The sequence below is a fragment of the Lithobates pipiens genome, unplaced genomic scaffold (assembly GCF_037356315.1).
Source record: "Lithobates pipiens isolate NorthernLeopardFrog02 unplaced genomic scaffold, aLitPip1_a1.2 Scaffold_13, whole genome shotgun sequence".
In the NCBI taxonomy this organism is placed as follows: domain Eukaryota; kingdom Metazoa; phylum Chordata; class Amphibia; order Anura; family Ranidae; genus Lithobates; species Lithobates pipiens.
This window is the reverse complement of record NW_027507718.1, coordinates 468,285,671-468,311,128: the sequence shown is the minus strand read 5'-3', so window position 1 is coordinate 468,311,128 and position 25,458 is coordinate 468,285,671. Positions and strand designations below refer to the sequence as shown.

Genomic DNA, 25,458 nt, shown 5'->3' with positions numbered 1-25,458 from the left:
TAGACGCGGAGGAGCTGGCCAGGAGAAGGTAACTGGTAAGCCCATTCAGTCAAGGCCGCCCTGCAACGGGTTATGGCCGCTACAAAAACATTCCCTCATGTTGTAAAGCGCTGCACACAACTGTTGGCGCTATATAAATCTTGTATAATAATAATAATAATAATGGAAACATGAATAGGCTATAAGAGTACCCATTATTGGAAACACTTGAACTCCATCATTTAGGGGTATCCACAATCATTTGCCCATGTATAGTGTATATGGCAATGGAGGCGGTTGGGAATCCTTGAATCATAATAGCAAGTTTGGTGTGATGTTAGAACATGATTTTCCAAGTGTTATGGCCTGGTGTATACAAATACAACAAAATTAATCAGTTACATGTTTGACATAAATATACCTACTAGATTAATTGGAGAAAAATCAATGTACTTCATGTTGTTTCAGAAAAAACATAGACACATTGGAATAAAAATAATAATAGGTTGAGAGTCTCTACAGAAATTGCTATAATTACTTTTAAAGAGCTTGTAGTATGCAACTTTCAAAAGCTCAGGAACCAGCAGATGTGAGCACAGGTGCAGCTATGAGTTAGGTCCCGCTGCTGCGATCCAAACATAAAACTGCCAAAATCATTGCTGTGTTCTCAGCTCCCGCACAAAATTTCGCTGCCATGCTGGGAGTGCTAGGGGAATAGAATAGCTCTTAAACAATATTTGCTTCCAAAACCCAAATAAAAGATCAGACCGCTATTTAGCTTTATACATGACTTTCTAGCTTTTGTTCTAAAAAATAAATGTAGCATAAAGTCTTAAAGCGTAGAGCATGCTAGTAAAAATACGATGTACCATATAAATTCCATGCAAGTTACATAGCTAGTATGGTTGAAAAATATCCATAAGTTCATAACTTTTTCATTAGACCTGCACTTTACATTTGCAATATTTAGACACTCACTATTTTCTGTACTGATTGAATTTATTAGAAAAGCTCATGTTCATACACAGACTCCCCTTTAATATTTAAGTAGAAAAGATCATCTGTATTTCCATGATCTACAGGCTGGAGGCTGATGTGAATACAGAAAGCTGAGATTGCTATATACCCTGCACTATTTAGATTTTTTGAAGTGGACTTCAAATATATTTATCCATGGTAAATGCTTGTATAATAACTAATGTGAAAGGCCAGGATAACACCTGTGCATTGTATAAAGGCAGCTCATTCACTTTGAATGGGCTGTCAATGCACCCCAGCTTGGCTAATACCACTCCTGACCCACAATTGTGTATTACTGAGTGTTGCAGATATCATATAAGAACAAAGCCTATGTTTAACCACTTGCTAACGGCCCAAAGTACATTTACTGCGGGTGGGCCGGCTGGATCACGTACATGTACATGATTCAGCTGTCCTGAGTTAGGGGTGCGCAGCGCCCTGCTCCCACGACAGGTGTACGGTGGAGTGCAGATCCCAGCTGGGATCATGTGATCACTGTTAAGAATGAAATTCATGTTTCCTATTGAGTAATACAACAAGAAACAGACAAGCAACGCCAATCTAAGTGTAGCAATATTAGTAAACATTTAATTCAGTAGTAATGCACTCACTGAAAGGAGGATAAAAGCAGGCATGTCTTTATAAGTCTCAGATGAGCATCAGGGATCCAGAGAGATATCCAGGCAGTGCTGTGGGGTTCTGCTTGGCAGCACCAGTGGTTTTTAGTGTTCCAGATTATACGTGCAGGGCGCAAGAGGAAGCCATCATACAGGAAGTCCCTGGTCTTCTGTGAGAGGAAGCTGTGACGTGCACGTGTTCGGAGCATGCGTGCTCCTTCATCAGGCGTAACCTTCAGCCATCTTAGGTGTGGTATATAGAGCTGGCAGGGCGGACAGGCGGGTCAATCAGATCAAAGGACAAGATATTGTATAAAATGCTATGCCCAAATCCCACCTCTCGCTTTCCCCAGGTGGTGTAGTTACTGATAGGGGGACGGTCCTGTGATTGGATTGGCCTACCTGCCCTGCAGGCTTTCTATACCACAGCTAAGATGGCCAAAGGTTATGCCTGATGAAGGAGCACGCTCTTTACCTAGATCAGAGATGCAGTGTGTCAGACTGACACACCACTGATAGCCACACTGCATGCCCCTGCGGGCATCTTATCCTGGTGAACGTCGTACAACATCCAGTCAGGATAAGACCACCACTTTCCGGCCATCATTTTGCTATATGGCAGGCAGGATGTGGTTAAGTTGCAACTTTTGACACAGTTATTTGGAAAAATTGATCAAATATTTTTTTTTCACTTTCTTTAAAACATATTTTACCAGTCAGTAATCCCTACTTACCGCCACACCAGTCATATGATGAAGCTGTAATGCACTGATGAGAGTATTTAAAAAATAAAATACAATTTTTCTTAATTTTCCCCAAAAAATGTACAATGTAAAGTAGTGAGTGTACAGCTTGTATAACAGTGTAAATGTGTTGTCCCCTCAAAATAATTCAACACACAGCCATTAATGTCTAAACCACTGGCAACAAAAGTAAGTACTCCCCTAAGTGAAAATGTCCATATTGGGCCCAAAGTGTCAAGATTTTGTGTGGCTACCATTATTTTCGAGCACTGCCTTAACCCTCTTGGGCATGGATTTCACCAGAACTTCACAGGTTGCCAATGAAGTCCTCTTTCATTCCTCCATGATGACATCACAGAGCTGGTGGATGTTAGAGATCTTGCACTCCTCCCCGCAGATGCTCAATAGGGTTTAGGTCTGCAGACATGCTTGGCCAGTCCATCACCTTTACCCTCAGCTTCTTTAGCAAAGGCAGTGGTCATCCTGGAAGTATGTTTGGGGTTGTTTTCTTGTTGGAACACTGCCCTGCGGCCCATGGTCCCCTCTCTGAAGGGAGGGGATCATGCTCTGCTTCAGTATGTCACAGTACATGTTGGCATTTATGGTTCCCTCAATGAATTGTAGATTCCCAGTGCCAGAAGCACTCATGCAGCCCTAGACCATGACACTCCCACCACCATGCTTGACTGTAGACAAGACACCCTTTTCTTTGTACTACACAAAATAGTGGGTGTATTATCTGGTTTTCGCCACACACACTTGATACCATCTGAACCAAATAAGTTTATCTTAGTCTCATCAGACCACAGGACATAGCTCCAGTAATCCACGTCTTTTGTTTGCTTGTCTTTAGCAAACTGTTTGCGGCTTTCTTGTGCATCATCCTTAGAAGAGGCTTCCTTCTGGGATGCAGTGTGCAGCACTCAAACGTCTATTTCCCAAAGACAACCTCTGCATATGACGCTGAGGCTGAGCACGTGCACTCAACTTCTTTGGATTGACCATGGCGAGGCCTGTTCCGAGTGGATCCTGTCCTGTTAAACCGCTGTATGGTCTTGGCCACCGTGCTGCAGCTCAGTTTCAGGGTCTTGGCAATCTTCTTATAGCCTTTGACGTCTTTATGTAGAGCAATAATTCTTTTTTTCAGATTGTCAGATTGACTTCTTTGCCATGAGGTGTCATGCTGAACTTCCAGTGAAGAGTATGAGAGAGTGAGAGTGATAACACCAAATTTAACACACCTGAGACCTTGTAACACTAATGAGTGACATGACACCAGGGAGGGAAAATTGCTAATTGGGCCCAATTTGGAGATTTTCACTTAGGGGTGTACTCACTTTTGTTGCCAGTGGTTTAGACATTAATGGCTGTGTGTGGAGTTATTTTGAGGGGACAGCAAATTTACACTGTTATACAAGCTATTCACTCACTACTTTACATTGTAGCAAAGTGTCATTTCTTCAGTGTTGTCACATGAAAACATAAAAAAAAAAAATATTTACAAATATATGAGGGGTGTACTCACTTTTGTGAGATACTGTATAATATATATATATATATATATACACACACACACACACACACACACACACACACCATAGTTTGTAGACGTTATAAACTTACACAAACCAATTAGGATACATTAATTGGGATTTTTTCTATTTTATTTTTTATCAAAGACATGTAGCGGAATACATTTTGGGCTAAATTTATGAAGACATTTGATTTTATTGGATATAACAAAGTAGAAAATATACATTTTTCTAATTTTCTTTTTATAGCAAAAAACACACCAAGTGGTGATCAAATTCCACCACCAGAAACTATTTGAAAAAAAAATAATAATATAACATTTAATTTGGTTAGTGTTGCATGACAAAGCAATTGCCAGTTAAAAGAGCACAGTGCTGAATAACCAAAAATGACCTGGTCATGAAGGGGTTAAAAACCTTCAGAACTCAGGTGGTTAAAGCTAAACTCCAGGAATGCATTGATAACAGTCTTGCAGTGCCCCCTTGCATTGCAATGGTTAAATGTCATTAGGAACTCCAGAACCTGTTGGTGACAGCATGCTCTCTGCTTTTAGCCCCACCTCAAGACTTGGTTTGTGTCCCGTATCCTTTATGCAGCTCAACATACGTGGTCACACCCATTCTGCTGGATACCAGTACATGGTATCCTAACAAATGCTATGTCTAGGGTGTACAAGATAAGAAGAAAGGTTAGGATTTTTGGTTTACTTGTAAAATTATTCTCTTGGGAGAAGACTACTTGGGATGCCCTCACAATGAATCTGAGGAGAGAGCAACAAGATCAACCGATTCTGTAAACCTGAGAAATGAGCTGACAAATCCAGAGTGGATCGAAAAGCAGCCAGACCCTTACAATGACCCTCGGGTAGAACAGATAATAAAAGATTGTTGAATGACAAACTCAACGCAGAACAAACTCCATCCAGACATCCAAAGAGTGAACCACCTTTTGTTGGGATACTTAGTATTAGGGAAAAAAGATGGGAACACAATAACCCAATTCAGGTGGTACAGAGGAACCACCTTAGATAGCAAAGAAGGGCAAAGGCCCTGATACCACCTTTTCCTGCTGATGAAACAAGATTGATTACCTGCAGGAAAGCACAGCCAAGTCCGAGACCCTGCTAACCAAGGCAATGGCAACCGCACAACCTTGTGCTTAAGTAACAAAAGGGAATTCTTCTGGAGTAGTTCAAATTGAGAAGTCTGTAAAAGAAGACAAGCCTAAGTTAGATGAGCTCCAGTTCTTGTGTTTGTTAAAAGTCAGCAGCTACACCTTGTTGTGTTTTTTTTGTTTTTGTAGCTGCTGACTTTTTATAAACACACTCTGACCTGTCCCAGGATCCAGCTATGTGGTCACCTGAACTGTCGATTCTCTCCCTCTCCCTGGTGCCGGCATTTCAATTGTGGGCACCCGGCTGCGACAGCTTGCGGCCTCAAACTGCGCATGTGTGAGTCCCGCTGTGCCTGCTGAATGGTTGGTCTTCTGGGACCTATGACATGTCCCAGAAGACTGCAGGGAGGGAGGGGGAGAGGAGAACTTCGGATCATATAAGTGATCAACATCTGTTTACTATGTTCTTGGCCAAGCAGTTAGGATCAGAATTACCAGTACTCTTTCCACCTTTATCCTGTGCAACAGGTAAGAAAGAAGCTGAAGTGGAGAGGACAAAGTTCAGAGAAAACTGATCCCAATGAGTCAGCAGGTCATCTACAACAAATGAATGAGGATCCCTGGTTCAGGATACAAACCTATCCAGTTTGTTGTTGCACCTGGATGCCACATGTGGCATCCCCTCTGCAAATAAATCTCTGTTAACCCCACCTAGTGCCCATTCTCCCAGATTCAGCTGCTAATAGCTGAAAAAATCTGCTCTTTTTGCCCAAAACAAGATCAGGTCCGCTTTTTCGTAAGCGGTACTTGTCCCTCCCGATGCATCTGACAGCCCCCTTTCGGGAGACCTCAAGAGATAGACAGACCAGTGTAGAAGAGCCAGTTGAATTGTCCAAGGTTCAAGAAAGTTAATCAGCAACTTCTGTTCCTCTGATGGCCAAATTCCCTGAACTTTTCTCCAGAGCAGTTTCCCAGCCTGATAGGCTGGCATCCATTATCATGACCTTCCAATTAATTGAAAGAAATCATTTTCTGGTATCCAGCATATGAGGATTGATTCTTACCATTCAAGAGCTGCCGTGGTCTTGGGGAGTCACATGCACAGTCAAGAACTCCTAACATTTCTCCCAAGCCAACCAGATATTGAGCTGCAGAGCCCTGGAGTGACATTGGGCATAGAGGGCTGCTTCAAAAGGTGACCATCATCTTCCCAGCACCTTCATGGAGGCCTGAATGAGCCCGATACCAGCTTCTGAAGGTTCAGTACTTAGCTCAGTCTTTCCGTCACTTGTACCTCCTTTCTGGACATTGATTTCTGAGCCGATTGTTTCCCGAGGAGCAGGTTGTCCAGGCAGCCCACAATCGGTTCTCAACAACACTAGCCACCTTGTAGCCAAAATTTCAGTAAACACTCTGGGGGTCGTGGACAGAATGGAAAGCTACAACACATATGGTTAGTGGTGATTTTCCACACTGTTGGAAAAGCTGGAAAAATCAGGATGGGTAGGCAGGCATTTTGAAATCCACTGATACCAAAAAAAAAAAAAATTATATATATCTCCAGAAGTCCAGAATAGGCTAGACATTTGTTTGGCTTAGGAACCATGAACAGGTTAGCATAGAAGTAGCAAGACCTTCTCTGCCGGCATAGGTGCGATGACCCCCCCAGGACAGCAGTGTTCACAGGTGCACAAACAAAACCACTTTGTGTGGATACAATGACACCCTAGTGCATAAAGTATAGATGAGGAAAGCAGCAAAATTTCAGCTTGTAGACTGTGGATACCATGCTGCAGACCCAGTCATCCGCTTTCAAAGTGCAAATGATGCAAAGGCCAATGTACAAACACCCCATAAATAAATTTGGAGGGAAGGTGCCCTTCATTGCATGGAGGATCTGCTTCTAGAACTGGAATTTAGTGTTGTGCTTACAGTCTGATGGTTGCTTACAAGAAGGAACTCTTCTTGGATTCTGAAGGCAACATTTTTTTCTGGCCAGATACCTTCTCATGTGACAGAAGCATGCCTTACCTTTTGAAAGAAGGCATCCAATGATGGCCCAAAAAGGCATTCACCATCAAAAGGGTGAACCTCAATATGCCTCTTGCTGAGAAGTTCCACAGACTGACACTTAAGCCATAGGCTGCTTCTCATGTGGACAGGCATTTTCTTCATTCCCGAGTTAGAAGGAACAAAAAGGTGACCACTGCCCCCACCTATAGCTGGCCATTACAGTAAGCAGCATTGGAGGGCACATAAGGTACAAACAAAGCCAAGGATAAATCCAAGGAAAAAAAAAAACAAAAAAACAAAACAAAAAAAAAACAAGCTCATTTACCAGCCAGCCCACAGACAACCGAACCAACCTGTAACAGTATTTGTTAAAAAAAAAAAAAAAAAAAACAGGCGTTTAGTCTCCGCGCATTTGCAAATGCATGCACAAGCTTCAGAATACTGTAAGCCCCTGTACACACGGTCGGAGATTTCGACAACCAAATCCATCGGATTTTGTCCGAAACTGTTGCATACACACGGTCAGACTAAGTTGTCAAAAAATCCGATCATTCAGAACGTGATGACGCAATTTCGTTGCGATGGGGCTACATTCAGGCTAGTAGCCAATAGCTTTGATGTAGGAATTTGATCTGAGCATGCGTGGCACTTGGTCCGATCAAAATGCTCTACACATGATCGGATTAGGTCCGACCGGCCCAGTTGGTCGGGAAATATTTCCAACATGTTGGAAAATTGGGTCGGACGGAGATTCGGACTTAATCAGTCCGATGCATACCACACACAGTCGGATTATCCGACGACACTGTCCGATAGGACACATTCCGACGGATTCTCCGACCGTGTGTACGCGGCATTAGACAGGTTGATTCAGTTGTCTGTGGGCTGGTCAGTGAGCAAGCTTGTTTTTTCCTTCGATTTATCCTTGGCTTTGTTTGCGAGTTAGAAGGAAGCAGTATAAAGAGGTAAGGGAATAACGTATGTGCTGCTAGGAATGGAAGACCTTTAGCAACCCTGTTGGTTCACATGGCATGGGAAAAAGCAGTTTTGCTTTCAAGCTGGATAATATACTGTATTTTGCATACTTACATCGTTCAGAGGCAAATCAAGTATCACATATGTATTCTTATATTGGGTCAGCTAGGCACAATGCAAATATGCAACATAGATCATCCCTGGAGTTTGCTTTAAGAATGGAGTTAAAAGTAAATCCAGTACAGCAAAGGTTCAATTTTAAAAGTAAAAAGACCCACAGAACATTCATAGAAAATATTTATTTTAAGATTTCAATCAATGAATCTCTGAAGGCAATGCAAAAAGTCAGCTGGTGCAGTAATAAACACTGTGTAGGATGAATATTAAAAAAACAAAAACACACACATTACATATTAATATAATATAGGAAGTTAACAGCAAACCCTTCAGAAAAATACTAGTTCTAGTTGATTTAAAGAAAGATTTTTTTTCCCCATGAAAATAAAAGAAAATTGGTAGGAGAGACTGCAGATTAACTGAACAGCCATCACAAAAAGTAGAGAGGAGCACATTCATGTATGGGTGATGCCTGTAGACTGATGAAATTAGGCTCTTTTGAAATCAGCAGGGAAAGCCACTTGGTATCATGTTGCGGACAGGCTGAAATGTCTAGGTCTCACAAAGTCATTTGTTTCAGAGTTCATTGTGTGAGAGGCCATTCTTGGAGATGCGGCTGCTCAAGTCCTGAAGATGTTTTTTAACCTAAATGAAGTAAAGCCATAAAAGTACAGTTATGTTGACAAGGCTCACAAAACATCCCATTATGAAAAAAATAAAAACAAAAAATAAAAATAAAAGAAAAACACCCCCACAAACCCCCCCCCCCCCCCACACAAAACAAGGGAAACTGCTGCCAGTTTGTCCTTATAGGTAAGGACTAGAGCTGCACAATCGTCAAGAATCGTTATCTCGATTCTTTCCCCGTTGCGATCTTCATAAAAAAAGTGTTTCACGATTCTTGCTATGCAAAGAATTTTCTCTGAAGCCGCAGCCATCAAAAGAAAGGAAGAAAAAAAAATTCTGGCCAGTGTGCCAAGAAGCACAACATTCTTTATCAGTGGAAGTCTAAACATTGTAACAATTTGTCAATGGACAGGACTGTGTGTAAGTGAGGGAAGTTTAACCACTTGAATACTAAACCTTTTTCTGACATTTGTTGGTTTCAAGTTAAAATATTTTTTTTTTTTTTTTTAGCAGAGACCCTAGAGAATAAAATACTGTATTTGCACAGCGGTCTTTCAAATGCAATTTTTTTGTATAATGTGAAAAATTTTACGTCGCAAGAATAATGAGCTTTTTAAGCAAAAAAAATAAAAATAAAATTGTGATTCTCATTTTGGCCAGAATCGTGCAGCTCTAGTAGTGACATATTTTTTCCTGTCCAATTACTCTGCATTCAGATTCAGAGTAAACCTAGACTGTTAGCGGTCTCCCTCCCTGATTGTGCTACAACCGACAGGTACCTTTCCCCCAGCCTATGGCCACTTGTGTTACTCTTATTTGAACTTTCTCCACTTTAAAAGCTGCTTGTCATAACTTCTTAAAATGGAGAAGTGCAGTTCGTTCTGCACTCCTGCAACCAGTTTTCTGCCAACAGTGATGTCACAGTGCCAGTCAAGGCTGGGGAAAGATTGCGAGCACATGGTCTGATCAATGCTGCATCCATCTAGGGAAATCTATATATATATATATATATATATTTTTTTTTTATATACACACACACACACACACACACACACACACACACACACACACACAGAGTTGGAATAAAAAATAGCCGAGCGAAGCGAGGCCGTGTCCGAAGCCTGTTACTAAGTGCTACCGTATGTCCACTTGGATGGTGGGGCTTGAACCTGAACTCAGTGCGCATGCGCCGTTCATCTTCAGAGACTTTCGGAGTTTCCTTGTCCTCCGTACTGCACGAGCGCTGCGCCTGTGCAGTACAGGGCGGACACTATCCAATGGGGGGACAGATTTTGGCAGAACACCGACCTCTCCACTCTTCAGTAAAACTGCTTCACATGCTCACCTTGTAGCCCATCTCCTTTATCTTTTCCGTGAGGGCATTATGCTTCTCTTTGCTCTTCTTGATGTGCTCCTTGTCACCAGTTTCTACAACATGCTTCAGCTTTTCATGGGAGATTTCAAGCTGCTTCTGGTAATGCTGGTGTTTTTCAACTTTGGTTTCAAAGTGTTTCAGTTCGTCCTTTAGGAGAGAAAAATTGTGAAAGACATGATCGATACTATTATCAACACAGCCCCTAGGATATAGATGTCTGCACAGGTTGCAATGATCAATATATTGATGGTAACACTTCTGAGCTCCAGGAAACTGACCTCACTAGTAAAGCGTTAGGGCAATATTCTTACATAAATTTAAACTAGACGTCTGGGCTCCTTCATAAAATGTTTGCATAAACAACTTTTACCTATTCCCAGCTAAAACCGATTGTAAAACATGTTATTTTTTAAAACAACCACCATGTCATACTAGCCTGCTCTGTGTAATGGTTTTGCACAGAGCAGCCCTGATCCTCCTATTCTGGGGTCCCCCCGCTGGCACTCCATTACAGGGACCATCAGAAATGACAAAAATTCTAAGGCTTGATTCATATCTATGCATGGTGCTTTTGAGCGTTTCTGCAGTGCTTTTTACATCGGGTTTACGCTTTTTTGGGGGAAAATTTGTTGGGCAGATCCAAAAAGCGCAAATCGTGGCAAAAAGGCAGTAGATGCTTTTCTGCAGCTTCTCTATTGAACACACACACACACACACACACACACACACACACTAGTGCGAATGGAGCCAGAAAGAAGCAGTAGCTGGAAGAAACACAAAGCCTAAAATTCATCCACGCTACTGAGGGAAATCTACTGATGAACAGAAGCCAGATTGGGATGACAGAACAATGTCCTGGGTGAGATGAAAAGCCAAAAACTTCCTTAGGTAGGAAGTCCTGGGCCTCAACATCACCTTCACCTTGTGTAAAATCAGAAAGGGTTCTTTTAAATAGCCAGCTCAGACACTTGCCACAAGAAACACAATCTTGTGAGTGGAAAATCCACAATGATAACCTTTTTGAACCCGTGTCCCCTGCACTGAAAAGGTGTCCCAACATCCCTCAACATCCCAACAGGCTGAATTTTTCAGAAGACCGTAATGCTTGGTACACACGATGAGATTACTAAATGAATGACCATCCGGTTTTTTTTTTGTGCATGCCAATCTCAGACTGAAAAAGAAGGAGAGATTACTAAAGTTACAAAAATTCTCATACGACAGAGTAAAAATTCTGAAGTGATGTCATGTACCGATGCAAATGGAAAATCGTTCGATCTAGCATTGTGCGAGAATATTGTTCGTTCAGCCAAATAATGTCGGATGACCTATCGTAATCGGCTCTCGAAAGCAATGTACGAACAGACTGTTATACGATCACGTCAAAAAATAAAAAAAATTGAATAATCAGTATTTTGCATATGGTTTTCTGATTGTTTATGGGCCTTAACCACTTAAGGACCGGAAGAATTTCCCCCCTTAATGACCAGGCAAAAAATAAAAAATTATTAGAGAGATTATATATATATATATATATATATATATATATATATACATACATATATACATACATACATACATACATACATACATACACATACATACATACACACACGGTTGACATTGTAAATAGAGTACAACTATTGTGAAAGCAGAGAGACCAAAGTACACTCAATCAGGTTACAATGAGGCAGTTTACGAAGGAGAGGAGAGATGGCTATTGTATGAGCAGAGGTCCGTCCGTCCCCCCCCCCCCTAAGAGGGGGGGGGGGGGGGCGGGTATCCTCTGCTTGAATAGGTTGCTCATAGGAAGAAAAAAAAAAAGCAAAAAAAATAAATAAAAAGAAGGGGTTCTGATAAAACTACACAGAAATGAATGGAGAGTAAAGGGCCTTTCAAGTATAAAAGGATCAACTTTTTAGCATAGAAATAAATAGAGTATGTAAAAACCTTTTACGATACAATAGGGAGAAATATCCAACATCCAGGATTCAGGTGACAGGATATTTAGTAGGCCAAATAATGTTACCAATAAAAAAGGAAGGAATCTGATGGTAAAATTCAAAGAGCTGCATTCCTAGACTTTTTTTAACCACTTCAATACCAGGCACTTTCCCCCCTTCCTGGCCAGGACAATTTTGAGCTTTAAGCGCTGTCGCACTTAGAATGACAATTGTGGTCATACAACACTGTACCCAAACATTTTTATCATTTTCTTCCCACAAATAGAGCTTTTTGGTGGTATTTTATCACCTCTGCAGTTTATTTTTTACTAAACTAAAAAGACCGATTTTATTTTATTTTTTTCAAAAAATAAGTTTTAGTTTCCGTTATAAAACATTGTTTTCTCCTTCACCGATGGGCACTGATGAGTCTGCACTGTTGGGCACTGATGAGGGGTGGCACCAATAATGGGGCACTGACGGGCACTAAAAGATAGCACTGATTGGGCCGGTACTGACAGGTGTTAATGCTGGGCAGTGATTGGCACTGTGATGGACACGGCTTGGCACTATGGTGGGCACTGGCAGGGGCTTATGATGGGGCACTGAATGCCAGCTTATGGGCATAGTTGATGGGGGATTATGCTGATAATCAGTGTGCCAATTATCAGCACAGACCACCCCCCCCCCCCCCGCCGCCAATTGGCTCTCTGTCAGCACAAACCGAGTAATGCCGTTTATCGGCACATCCGGGTTCACGCGATGATCAGCTGTGATTGGTCACAGCTGATCACATGGTAAGAAGCCTCTGTTAGAGGCTTCTTATGATCGAAGATGTGGTGTGTCAGAGTGACACGCCGCGATAACATATCCTGCTGGACGTTATATGACGCCCATTCAGGATAAACAGAACCACTTCCCAGCCGTCATTCTATTATAGGCTGGGCGAGAAGTGGTTAAACAAAGGCTTCTTATGGGCAGCCCTTGAAGCAGGACTGATGAGCTCATAAACAGAGAATACACAGTTTTACTAAAGTATAGTAAATCTCATTAAATACCATTGAGTTGCATGACCTGGTCCTTAGCTGAGAAAAGAGTGGATGTACATGACCACGCCTAGGTGGTAGATATTTAGTAGCAGCTAATGTTTAAATCCAAGTGTTGTGAAGGCACCAGAGTTAATTTCAGCTCCTCAGAGTGGTACTGAAAGTTTTAAAAGATGTGGTAATAACCTTCAGATATTCACTGCAGAGGGGCCAGACAATTACGCCAGCCTGTTGAGTCAGATGGGTGTTGGGTGCCAAAGCTGTGAAAATATTGAATGGCCATACTTCAGCATAGTCATCATTCCAAGGGAAGGGCAGGAAAAACAGGAATGTTTGCAGCAAAATGAATAAGTGAGTATTTAGAGATGGCAGTCCTGACTGGTGCACAGCTTGCATTAAAAAATAAATAAATAGGAAATTTTAGATCAGTTCTTACAATGAACAGAACATTAAACTTCAACTCATGGGCATGTTGGAGCCAATTTAAATAGATGGTTGTCGTCCACCTTCCTTTCGGTTTTCTCCCTTCTAAGGATCATTTCTACTTGGGGAATGCAGAAACTAACTTGTATCCCAGTGGGAATATCTCCCATCAAAAATAAAGACACCAAAAACGATTGACAGCCAGCCCTCCTGACTTACAGGACCTGGTCAACCTGCCCTTTTTGAATTGGTACTTACCTTAAAGGATTCTAATTCAGTATCAGAAAAATTGGCAGTCTGTGCCATATCCCATAAATCATTGACACGTGGCTCCGTAAAATCTGAAATAAACATTCAACGCAAAGTGGTAAATTTTCCTACAAGTTTATTTGTGCTCTTGCAAATCAAAATAAAAAATAAGTTTATCAAGAGTAACTTATTCTAGGATGCTAAACTTTAAAGTACCCAATCAACCTTAACGTACAATGGCACATTCACTAGACATCATACATTTGTATTCGCTTTCAAAGCCTAGGAAAACAGGTCAATATTGATGGTCATTTTTCAGAGGATGTTCCTGCTTCCAGCAGCATGGCCTGACCATATGTTTTCATCCATCGGTGCTGTAAATAAGCTGTTCCTGACCATAAACAGATGGCACTGCTAGAAGACAGGAGAACGGAGCAATCTGACTTCAGGCAGCGCATTTTTCACTCCACAGCAAAAGTTGTAGGCAATATTGCTGAGAACAGGATCCCTTTATAAAAGAGGTATTACATCATATTGCCATTTAAAAAAATAAAAAAAAAAATTTTTTTTTTTTTTTTAGAGGCTAGCGGGACTAGTACAATTGTTATTTTTTTTAAATGAAAGTACAGTTATACTCCAAAGTTAACAGATCATTTTCCCTTGCATCGGACTTAAGTGAGCACATACCAGACTAATGTCTTCAAGAAAATCAGCCCTAATGTTTAAGTATAACTCTAACAAGGATTTTGCCTCACTTCCTGTTCTGTACACAGAAAAGGAAGCGTCTCCCTTGGCAGATTTCCCCTCTATTCTTTTTCTGATGGAAACTCAAATTTTGAATTTATCCCATTTATTCCTGGTCACAATTGGAAGGAAAAAGGAGAAAAAGAAGAAGGCTCTGATGCCAAAGTGGTTAAAAACGGAGAGCTGTTATGTACAGTATCTATATGCGATGGGGCATGAGGCTCAATTTGTAACACAGACGTACCTCTTCCACCAGCATATCCTTCATGGCTCAGTTTCCGTAAACGCTCAAATCCTTGGTTGATGCTGTGGAGTTTCTCTTTAAGATCTGCATGTTTGCTGTGCAAGAAGTCTGTTTTCAGCTCATGTTCATCTGGGTTGATAACATTTTTATGGACCTCTGTTAAGTAGAAATAAAAAAATAAAAATATTAAAATATTTTATACTCTTTACATTTAACAGTTTAGATTAATTTGTTAAAAGTCCTGTCAAAAGTACAGGGAAATGCAGGACCCGTGGGCAGGTGGTATTAATGCCAATGGCACGCTGCCCACACTGGAAATCCCACCTGTACTGGGAACGTTGGTTTCAGACTGGAATTTCAAAAATAGTGCAGGGACTTAATTTCCTGCATGTCAAATGAATGGGCTCTAGTGCCCGCACAAACTGCGGGCCACACAGGTGTGACCCTAGCCCTTAAGGCAAAGCGCACTTATATTTTTTATCCCCTTTGTGCTGACTTAAAGCGGAGTTCCACCCAAAAATGGAACTTACAATTTAAGTGATGGTGACCCCCTGACAGAGCAGGTACCCTGTTTTTAGAAGTACCCAGCTCCCACTTTCTCCCCTGCCGGAAGGAAGATCACCTCCCCCCCTCTCCCTGCAATTTTTTGGGACATGTCACCGGTCCTGTAATGACCTTATAGTGTCATTATATGTCAAGTCTCAGCATCAGCAGACAGCCACTGCTCCGTTCACACATAGTGTCAGAGACGCAGCAGTGGCGGAGGACTGTCTGTGTCCCGATTCCCAAATGAATGGCAGCAAGCAAACATTCATTGATGGCTGCTGGTGAGGCTGCATTTGACGGGCGCTGGCAATGTAGCATTTGATGGGCACTTCATTAAAAAGGTGGGGTTTACATGGGCAGGCAAAAGGGGGTGGGGGTGAATCAAAAATGAGGTTTGGCCTAGGGTGTCAAAAATCCTTGCACCAGCCCTGCCTGTACACTACATCCTGGTAGACTGCTAGGGGGCAGTGTCGCAAGGCTAGAAATTAAAAAGATGGTGGGAATCAACCTCAAAGAATTCTATGGGGCTATAATGTGCAGCTGTCGCCAGGATGTAAACAATTACTAGAGGCTACAGCTATTATATCTGGACATGTATGAATCTGTGGAAAGATTAGGCAGGTTAATTTAGATTAGAGCAAAGATGCAGCGGGGATAAGGAGTGATCAATTGGCAGTGTGTAAATACATTCAGAATTTTAGGAACCAATCAGTACAAATGTAAACAAACTACAAAAAAAGGTTCTCTATATGAAGTGGATTATCCTTTACGATAATCTTTTTCTGAAATTATTCCACCAAGGCTGTACCCAGATTGCCATTTTTACAGGAACACTTTAAATGGGATACTATTAACATAAATGTATTACAATGTGAAGTGAAGACTACATGCTGCCTCTTGCCTCCGCAGTATTAGATTTATTATTAAAGTACCGGGGAACGTAGCTGAAAGAAAAACCCAGCTATTGTCATGAAAGGAGAGCGCCGCACTTTGATTAGAGGTCTCATGTTGCTATTTGTTATCCATTTCTCTGTAAAACAAATGTCAGTTAAGGTTACGGATTAGACTGGAACCATACATTTGCCAGCGGCTTATCCAAAACCCCTTTTAGACCTTTACTTTGTCATCATCACCTGCACCTCACCCTGAAAAGGGCGACTGTAATTTCCCCGAAATCCTCCAGCAAACACCAAGAAAAAAATATATATCTTCTTGAGCTGTACTGTAGTGCCTGGAGCGCCCTGTGTGAACTTCATGTGAAAGATTTCTGTCCTACTCTTAATCGTCTAAGTATTGACAATTCGCCAACAAGCTGTCCGATACGCAGGCCAAACAAACAAAAGACGCTCTAGCACGTGCAGCTACTCTACGTTTATTACAAAGGCCATCTTCAAATCTGAGCCTAAGAGCTGACTGAGGAGATTTAATTAAAACCGTACAAATCTGAAAGACTCACAGAAAGGTGTCTGTGTCAATGCCTAGATATTGAACGGCGGATAAAAACTACTGAGGGATTAAGTCCCTTTTCTTCTCAGAACATTCTATTTGGATGGTAAAACAAAAAGTAACAGTCAAAACAGTAAAGGCTCAACTTGTAACAGTGAGGGCTCAAGGACACCAATGTATTGGGCAGTTTACCGTAATATACAGCCATATCTCTGCATCTTGGAATGAACTTGTTTTCTGCAATAATTTGACATAAAATGTAACTTCGATGAGGATCAGATCACAATAGACAAACACAATGGGGTTTATTTACTAAAAGGTAAATCCATTTTGCACTACAAGTCGCTGTAGATCTGAGGGGGACATGCAAGGAAAAAATAAATAAAAAATATTTTAGCTTGTACATGATTGGATGATAAAACCAGCAGAGATTCCCCTCATTTCATATCTTTCCCTCAGATGTAAAGCAACTGCATTTCCAAGTGCACTTGTAGTGCAAAGTGTGTTTGCCTTTAGTAAATCAACCCCAATGTGCCTACACTGTTAACACACAATAATAGTACACACCTATTAAAACATTCACAGTGCTGGAGGAAAAAAAGTGAACCCTGGAAATTAATAGCTGGCTGTACCTCCTTTGACTTGAAGCAAGTGCTTTCTGTAGCTCTGGATCAGACCTGCACACCATTCAGGAGGAATTTTTGACCATCGTTCTTTAGGCTCGGTTTACATATGGGGCTGTAGATAATTATTTTTTTCCCCTGGAGGGGGCCGGCTCAGCCTTGAGCACCCAGTTACCTACAGAGTGAAGGGTTCAGGGTGTGCAATGTATAGAGTTTAGAGCTCGCTACATGCAGAGTTCAGGGTGCACTATGCACAGGGTGCAGGGTTCAGGAGTGTGCTACGTACAGAGTTCAGGGTGTGCTACATTTCATCTGAAACAAAAACACACACAAAAAAATAAAAAAAGCCCTGAGTAATAGTATACAATGCAATACTGTCTGCAGCCATAAATGATACAGCCACAGCACCTGTGATCGTTATGTTGTTGATGATCACAGGTGCTGTATCATTTATGGCTGCAGACAGTATTGCATTGTATACTATTAGTACTACTGTCACAAGTAGTAACAGAATAGCAAACAGTGCAGCTGGAGTCTCACTTTAGTAGTGGAAAGGGTGTTAGACAGTGTGTGGGCTTCTAGAGTGGAATGTCAAGATGTGAGGCTGCAGGATGTGTTCAGTGGAGATATATGGGAGGTGGAGAGCAGAAAAGAACAGGAGAAAGTGAACAAGGGAGGGGAGTGAGGATCAGTGCTAATGATTTACTGCATGGTCTTACCGGCCAGACGTACAGCCATGTAGTAGACTGAGGGAGGGGAAATAAAAGTAAACTTGTGAAAGGAACTTTTCTCCTCTCTCACCTCCGATCACTGCAGGAAGTTCACTCATTTCATGCAATTCTGTTCAGCCTTCTCCCCGCATCAGAGTTGCTTCTTCCCACACCCACTAATGCCGCGTACACACGAGCGGACTTTTGAACATCCAAAGTCCAACGGAATGATTCCGCCAGACTATTCGATCGTGTGTGGGCTGCAACGGACTTTTGATTCGCCAAAGTCTGACGGACTTTAGAATATGGAACATGCTTCAAATTTTTCCGACGGAACTCCGCCGGACCCGGTCCCTCCGAAAAATTTGCTCGTGTGTATGCTATTCCGACGGACTAAAACCGACGCTAGGGCAGCTATTGGCTACTGGCTATGAACTTCCTTATTCGAGTCCAGTCGTACGTCATCACGTTCGAATCCATCGGAGTTTAGTGTGATTGTGTGTGGCCAAGTCCGCTCAGTCGAAAAGTCCGTCAGAACTCTGTCGGAACTCCGGCAGAACTCCTTCGGAAGTCTGTCGGACATAAGTTCTCTCGTGTGTACGGGGCTTAAGACAAGAAGCTTGCGGGATGAATTTGAAGGGAAGGACAATGCACTTTGTGTACCCATTGGCTGAGGAGGCTGTAGCACCTCCCCCTGCTGCCTTCTTAGCCAATAAGTAGCTGAAGCTGATCAAGTGCCTTCCTCCCTCCCGACCTCACACAGGACCTCCCATGTACTGACCCCTTGTTTTACAATGCAGGCAGACCGGGAACAAACATAATTTTAACTGGTCTTCACAGTGGCAGTGTATCTCCCGCACCTGATAGGCTGATGTGACATTAACTGATGCTCTGCATCCAATATATGCAAATTGGCTGCATTTTTAACTGTATCAGTATAAAAGCTGGAGATCTACTTTAAAAGTGATCACATAGCAGATTACACATCTTAAATACTACAATCCTTTCATAAATTTAAAGTGTCAACGTCAGATTTATTTATTTTTTTTATTAATAAAACAAACAGGTTATTCATCCCTGCTTTGTGATGTGGAATTGCACAGAGTGGTCGTGATCCTTGTCTTCTGGGGTCCCCTGTGGTGATCTTGGCTCCTGCTCTTTTTATGTCCACCATAACCAGCCGCTTGCTATGGGGAGAGAAGTAGCCTGCACGCTCCCAACCTGTCTACATAGCCACGCTCCATAGACTTCCACAGCGGGACTTAGCTACACCCCCCCAGTCACTTCCTCTTCACTGCATTCGAAGAGGACATAAGGAGAGAATAGATGCAGCCGTGCACGGCTTACCTTAAAAGTATGTTTTAAAAAAAAAAAAAAAAAAAAAAAAAAAAATTCTATCCCATATTCATACTTATCTAGGTGGATACAGCATCAGGCCGATGCTGCATCTGTACCCCACCATCACTGACAGCCAAGCAACGAATATTGCCAATGGCTCGGTTCTCTCAACTTTCCAAGCGGAGAGCTGCTGCCCGTCAGTCCTGCTCTGCTCCTACATGCTCATTGGAGCGCTGAGCGGCCATCTCAGCCTTTCAGCAGCTCGCTGAAAGGCCAACACTGCCATCAGTCCGGGCACCTGGCAAATCCAGACTTTCAAAGTCAGGATGACACGGTACCTGGACTTATTCCCGTTATGTCACAGAGAGAAGCCCAGCTGAATGAGCCCTGGACTTCTCCTTTAATGCAAACAATGCATTAAGGTAAAAAAAAAAAAAAAAAAAAAAAAAAAAAAAAAAGGGTTTAGAAACACTCATTTTCTTTGACATGTGATGCAAATACAAGCTTACGTTTACTAGCACAATGTAGCAAAGGGTGGTCTCAGATCTTCTAAAACATGTTAGGCAGTTGGTCTGCTCTTCCATGGCTAGGAAAGGAGCTTTTGTTTAGTAATGTTCAGAAGGCCTTTTCAGGTAGAGCAGTGGTCTCCAAACTGTAGACCAGGGGCCGGATGCAGCCCTTTGCGTGCCATATTATTCACGGACACCAACAAAGGGCACAATACCCACCAGTGACAACGATGGAGCACAGTTCCTCCCAAGGACAACAATGTGGCCCAACACTAATTATTGGGCACAATTCCTCCTAGTGACACCAACAATGGGACCCAAAGACAGGGCACTGTTCCTCCCACTGACACCAATGATTGGGGATTGTTTATTCCTACTGATGCTGGGACATATTGTAATCCCAATGGCCACAGTCCGGCCCCCCTAAAGTCTTGAAGGCAGTAAATTGGCCCTTTGTTTAGAAAGTTTAGAGACCCCTGAGTTAGAAGAAAAAATAAATTAAATGAATAAACACTGTACCTTCAGTCCTGGTGACGGTGTCCATTAGAATGTTGTATTCGTTGGTCTTCTCTTTGTGATGGAGAAACTCCCGCCACAGATTATCCAACTCTTCCTCTGAGAATTTCCCAGAGCTCTTTGCCTGTACAATCAAATATAACTGCGCTATGATAATATCCATCTTAACAGTTTCAAATTACAAAGTTTAAATAACCATGTACATAACTTTGTGCTGTAACCTATAGCAACTAGATTTTATTGATGTAGTCAATATTAGATTAGATTGATTTTGGTTTATTGCCGAATGTGAAGCAAGAAGAGGACTGCAGAGAGCATATAGGAAACCTTCAAAATAAAATAAAAAAAGTACATTTATTTATTTATTTTTTCCTAAGGAGTCTGCAGAGCATTGCCAATTGTGGGTGCAGTGTCCAGCTCCTGCAGACTCTCAGTATAGCTGTCTGCCTGTATCTCGTACAGGCAGACTGCTACCTGAGAGCAGGAAGAAGCAATGAACTCACAAGTGCCGTCATAGTTCATTGAGTACTAGAAGCCATCAACTGCAATAGCTGACAGTACTTGTAGGCATTTATCCACAGGAAATGTACTCTGCCCCAACGGCTGCACCATTTTGAAATAGTGACAGCAGGTACAGAGAGAGGATCCGGGCCCGCTGTCACAGGGAGGGGGGGGGGGGGGGGGGGGGGGCAGCAGATGCTAGAACATGCAACATGTTCCAAAAGTAAACTTATCCTTTAACAGGCTTTTACACCATTCAATGGCAACAAGGTTTACTATATAGGCTGCACAAATCTGGCATTAAAAGGGATGAGCAAACATTTCAGGTGCAAGCCGTGCCAACATATCAAAACGAGAAGGAGAAGGAGGAGAAGGAGGAGAAGAAGGAGGAGAAGGAGGAGAAGGAGGAGAAGGAGGAGAAGAAGGAGGAGAAGGAGGAGAAGGAGGAGGAGAAGAAGGAGAAGAAGGAGGAGAAGAAGGAGGAGAAGGAGGAGAAGGAGGAGAAGGAGGAGAGAGAAGAAGAGAGAAGAAGAGAGAGAAGAGAGAAAAGAGAAGGGTGCCCAGCAAGGGAGGAGGTGAAAATAGACAGTGACAATAGGCTATTATTGTGGAGAGATCTTTGAATTAAAGACCAGGACTATCAAAAAGGACCACATTTTTGCTTGAAACGTGTTAGTCCAAATCTAAAAAAATTAGGAGGTAGATGGAAGGAGCGGAGGAGAGCACACATACCGAGAGTAGAGACTTTTGTGACATACCTAGGCTTCCAGCATTTTATAAACGGCCTGTAAAGTGCAGATCGCTCTGTGGAGCAACTAGTGATAATCGGCTCACGACATCTGCTATAAATACCCCACCCCAAGTGAAATATGGACAAAGAGTAGCATTAGAAGATGCTGTGAAGAGTATTGCTATAAGAATAAAATGCCACCGCCATAATTCTAGTATTTCTAAGAAGAAAATTGATCTGCACCTATAATTAAAGCAGAATTTAACCCTATTACAGCAACCTTTTCCCTTTTTGTTTCTCACCCTCCTACAAAAATGGGGGAAAAAAAAAAGTGCATTACCATTTCATTATTGTACTTTTTCTGCTATAAAAAGGAAAACATTTTGAGGATGTGAGGAGATGTGTTTCGAAAGGTCCCTCTTTTTCAAACCTCTAAAGCTTGAAGAAAGAAATCTGAAATGCATCGCCTCACCACCCGGACTCACACTCACACGTACATAGCCTGCAACTTATCTTCCAACCCCAATGAGAATATTTGCCAGCACACCACGGATAATCAAGTATAGTCCAAACGGCTTTTATTGAAGCATGATCACATAAAAAAAAAAAAATAAATTTGAACTATACTTGATGATCCAAGGTGTGCTGGCAAATATTCTCATTGTGGCCTTCTGATCCAGTCTCCAGCACCCAAAACTCTAGAGCTTTCTCCAGGTATGTGTGTGATGGGAATATGGAGGAGTACTATTATCTTCCAACCTGGTGCAACCAGGAGATTCAGATCTGTGAGCGTATCTCATCTGCAGGAGCAACAGCTGCTACATCCTCCTCTGGGACCACAACTAGCCATGGTGAGCGAGCCAAGATAGAACTGTACCCTGCTGGCCTGATCTGCAGCAGTACAAGCCAAGCCTATGCAAGTTGCCATTTTTGTTTTAGAAAAATAATGGTTACATTTATTATTGAACAAGGTAGGTGTGCCTTTTGACAGCTTTTGCCTTAACTCTATACATAATATAACTGGGTACTAGGTAAAGTTGAGGGAGGGAAAATCTTGATTGCCTCTCGGGGATGAAGGAATTTTTTTCCCCTGCTGGAGCACATTGGATCATGCTTTGCTGGGTTTTTTCGCCTTCCTCTGGATCAACTGTGGGTATAGGATTGTGTATTTGTGCTTGTATTTTTTTTTTTGGTTGAACTAGATGGACTTGTGTCTTTTTCATCGTTATTGCATCGGATGTTTGTACACTTCTTTCAATTCTCATTGTTAATGGTGATTAACAATCGATTCATTAATTATGAACAACTTCTACAAGCAGCAGCCTCTTTTGGTCTCCAATGTTGAGTGTGGTAGCAGTGGCCACTAAGGACAGGCATCATTCCATCCTTCTGCCAGACCGTATTGAGAAAATCAAGCCTCTGCTAAAAATGTTATGATATCCATGTGCTCAGGATCCGGTATCTGCATATGGCTCCCAAGACACTACTCAATGCCTTACCTTGTTCCACAGCTTCTCCAAACGGGGATCATTCAGCACATCATTTTCTGTGCCATCTTTAATATAGTTATTGTCTTCAGTTTGTGTCTGTTTTTTGCCATCCAGTCCATACTTGGCCAAGATAACTATATGGAAGACATTAAGCATCAGAGATGACACGTTACTGCGCAAAGGGAAGTAAAACAACTGGTAACTAGAATGTTGATGAATGCAGAGTAAAAGATCAACACACACACGTTTTTATTGACACCATAAAGTAATAACGTATACTAGTGAATGGACAATAAAAAATAAAAAGTATGCAAGACACACTTAAATACATCAAATTAAGTACATATCAGAGAAACAAATGCCATGGGCTTGGGATCTCATTTTCCTTTCTATAGGATCCATCTGACTATTCTCATGCTTGTCTCCCCCCCCCCCTCCCACCCACGGCCTTGTGATAGGACACCGAGCACTTGCATAGGAGCAGCATTGTCATTTAGATACCCGTTTCCCTGAAAATAAGACCTAGTGTGATTGTCGGTGATGGCTGCAATATAAGCCCTATCCCCCAAATAAGCCTTAGTTAAAGTCCTTGTAGGTCTTATATTGCAGCCATCAACGACAATCATGCTAGGTCTTATTTTGGGGGGGGGGAAACAGGACACACACACACACACACACACACACATACAGGGATATTTACTAAAACTGGAGTCTGGTGCAGTTCTGCATAGAAACCAGTCAGCTTCCAGAATATTTTTTTCCATCAAAGCTTAAAGCGATTGTAAAATCTAGTCCCCCCCCCCCCCCCTATAAAAATAAAACATTGTTATACTTACCTGCTCTGTGTGGTGGTTTTGCACAGAACAGTCCGGATCCTCCGCCGCTCGGGTCACTCTTCTGTGATCCTGGCCCCTCTCTCCTGCGGAGTGCCCCCCACAGCAAGCAGCTTGCTATAAGGCCATGAGCCGAGTCACAGCTCCCTGTGTCCATTCAGACATGGAGACCCGACCTGGCCCTGCACCATCTCTCCCCTGATTGGCTAGCAGCCAATGGCACCGCTGCTGTGTCTCAGCCAGCCAAGACAGTCCTGGACATTGCTGGATAGAGGAGGACCTATGGTAAGAGTTAGTGGGCTGCTGCACACAGAAGGCTTTTTATCTTAATGCATTAAGGGGGGAAAAAAAAAAAAAAAAAAAAAAAAACAAGCCTTCTGCATTTACAAACCCTTTAATTGAACAATCAGAAGTTAGAAGAGGATTTGCTACCATGCAGAGCTGCACGAGGTTTTGCACTTTCCAGTTTTAGCAAATCAACCCAAAATATCTTTTCCGTGCAGACGGTGGTGTTCCAACTCCTGCCCAAAGCAATGGGTGTTAAAAAAGGCAACCATCCCTTACTCCAGATTATTTACTCTGAATGACAGAGTTTTGAAGCCAGACGAAATCTAGGGACAGAGACATGTAATGGCATCAGAAACTGTGGCATGCCAACAAAGAAATTAGACTCAAAGCTCAGCAAACTGACTTATTCTAAGGGTCAGTTGGAATCTTTTACATATATATGTGCTGATATGATAAGAGAGCAGAGAAAGGAGCTCAGCAGTCTGTTGCTTCTTTTTAACGTCCATTCATAGATCGGGGCAGGGAGGGGACCAAGCTGTGATGCTTCGCTGCAGTAGTCAAGATGGTAACCCTACCAAACAGTGCAGCCAAGTTGGTGACCTATGTAAATTTCAGTACTAGATAGACAGAAATTCAAATCTTTAAAAAACAGGAAAACTGCTCCTGTATATTTATTTTATAATCATAAGAAAATATATACCATTGAGTGATCGCCTGAGCTTGGCTTCTTTTTCTCCATCATCATCTAGTCCTTCAGCCTTTAGCTTTTTCCAGTTCAGTTCATCCTTTTCTTGTATTTTCAGATCGCTGTGGAGTTCTGCCAGTTTTACAGAAGAAAGCTGGAGCTGAAAGGCAGAAAAAGTAACCATACGAGGATTAATATGTAGTTGCCACTGATAAATATTATAGGCTTCGGGTATGTTTTTACCCCAGCGTTGCTATCCAGGGAACTACTGATCTTGAACAAGAATGCAGTCAAAGTCTCATCCCAACCTTCAGCTTGTTCCATTAGGCTTGGACAATAAAACCTAGAAGCTAATTTGTTACCATGCACAGCTACATCAAATTCTGTGTGCAACAGTTTTGCTGGTTGGAAGCCGAGTGGGTAAAAGAGGACATGGTTGATGGAGAGTGTGATGAGTCTGAAGCATTACGGGTGGAACTGTA

At 42.1% G+C, this 25,458-nt stretch overlaps 1 protein-coding gene across 1 annotated transcript in view; it reads right to left on the bottom strand.

The window, feature by feature from the left end:
- Positions 1-8,277: 8,277 nt before the first annotated feature.
- LRPAP1 (LDL receptor related protein associated protein 1) overlaps positions 8,278-25,458 on the bottom strand; it is a 28,461-nt gene continuing 11,280 nt past the window's right edge. The window contains exons 2-8 of the mRNA XM_077477861.1: positions 24,992-25,136; positions 23,180-23,304; positions 20,453-20,573; positions 14,762-14,917; positions 13,783-13,865; positions 10,083-10,259; positions 8,278-8,755 (exon numbers count right to left, since the gene is read on the bottom strand). Coding sequence (XP_077333987.1) covers positions 8,687-8,755; positions 10,083-10,259; positions 13,783-13,865; positions 14,762-14,917; positions 20,453-20,573; positions 23,180-23,304; positions 24,992-25,136 — 876 coding nt within the window. The 3' untranslated portion in view covers positions 8,278-8,686. The remainder of the gene's footprint in view (positions 8,756-10,082; positions 10,260-13,782; positions 13,866-14,761; positions 14,918-20,452; positions 20,574-23,179; positions 23,305-24,991; positions 25,137-25,458) is intronic.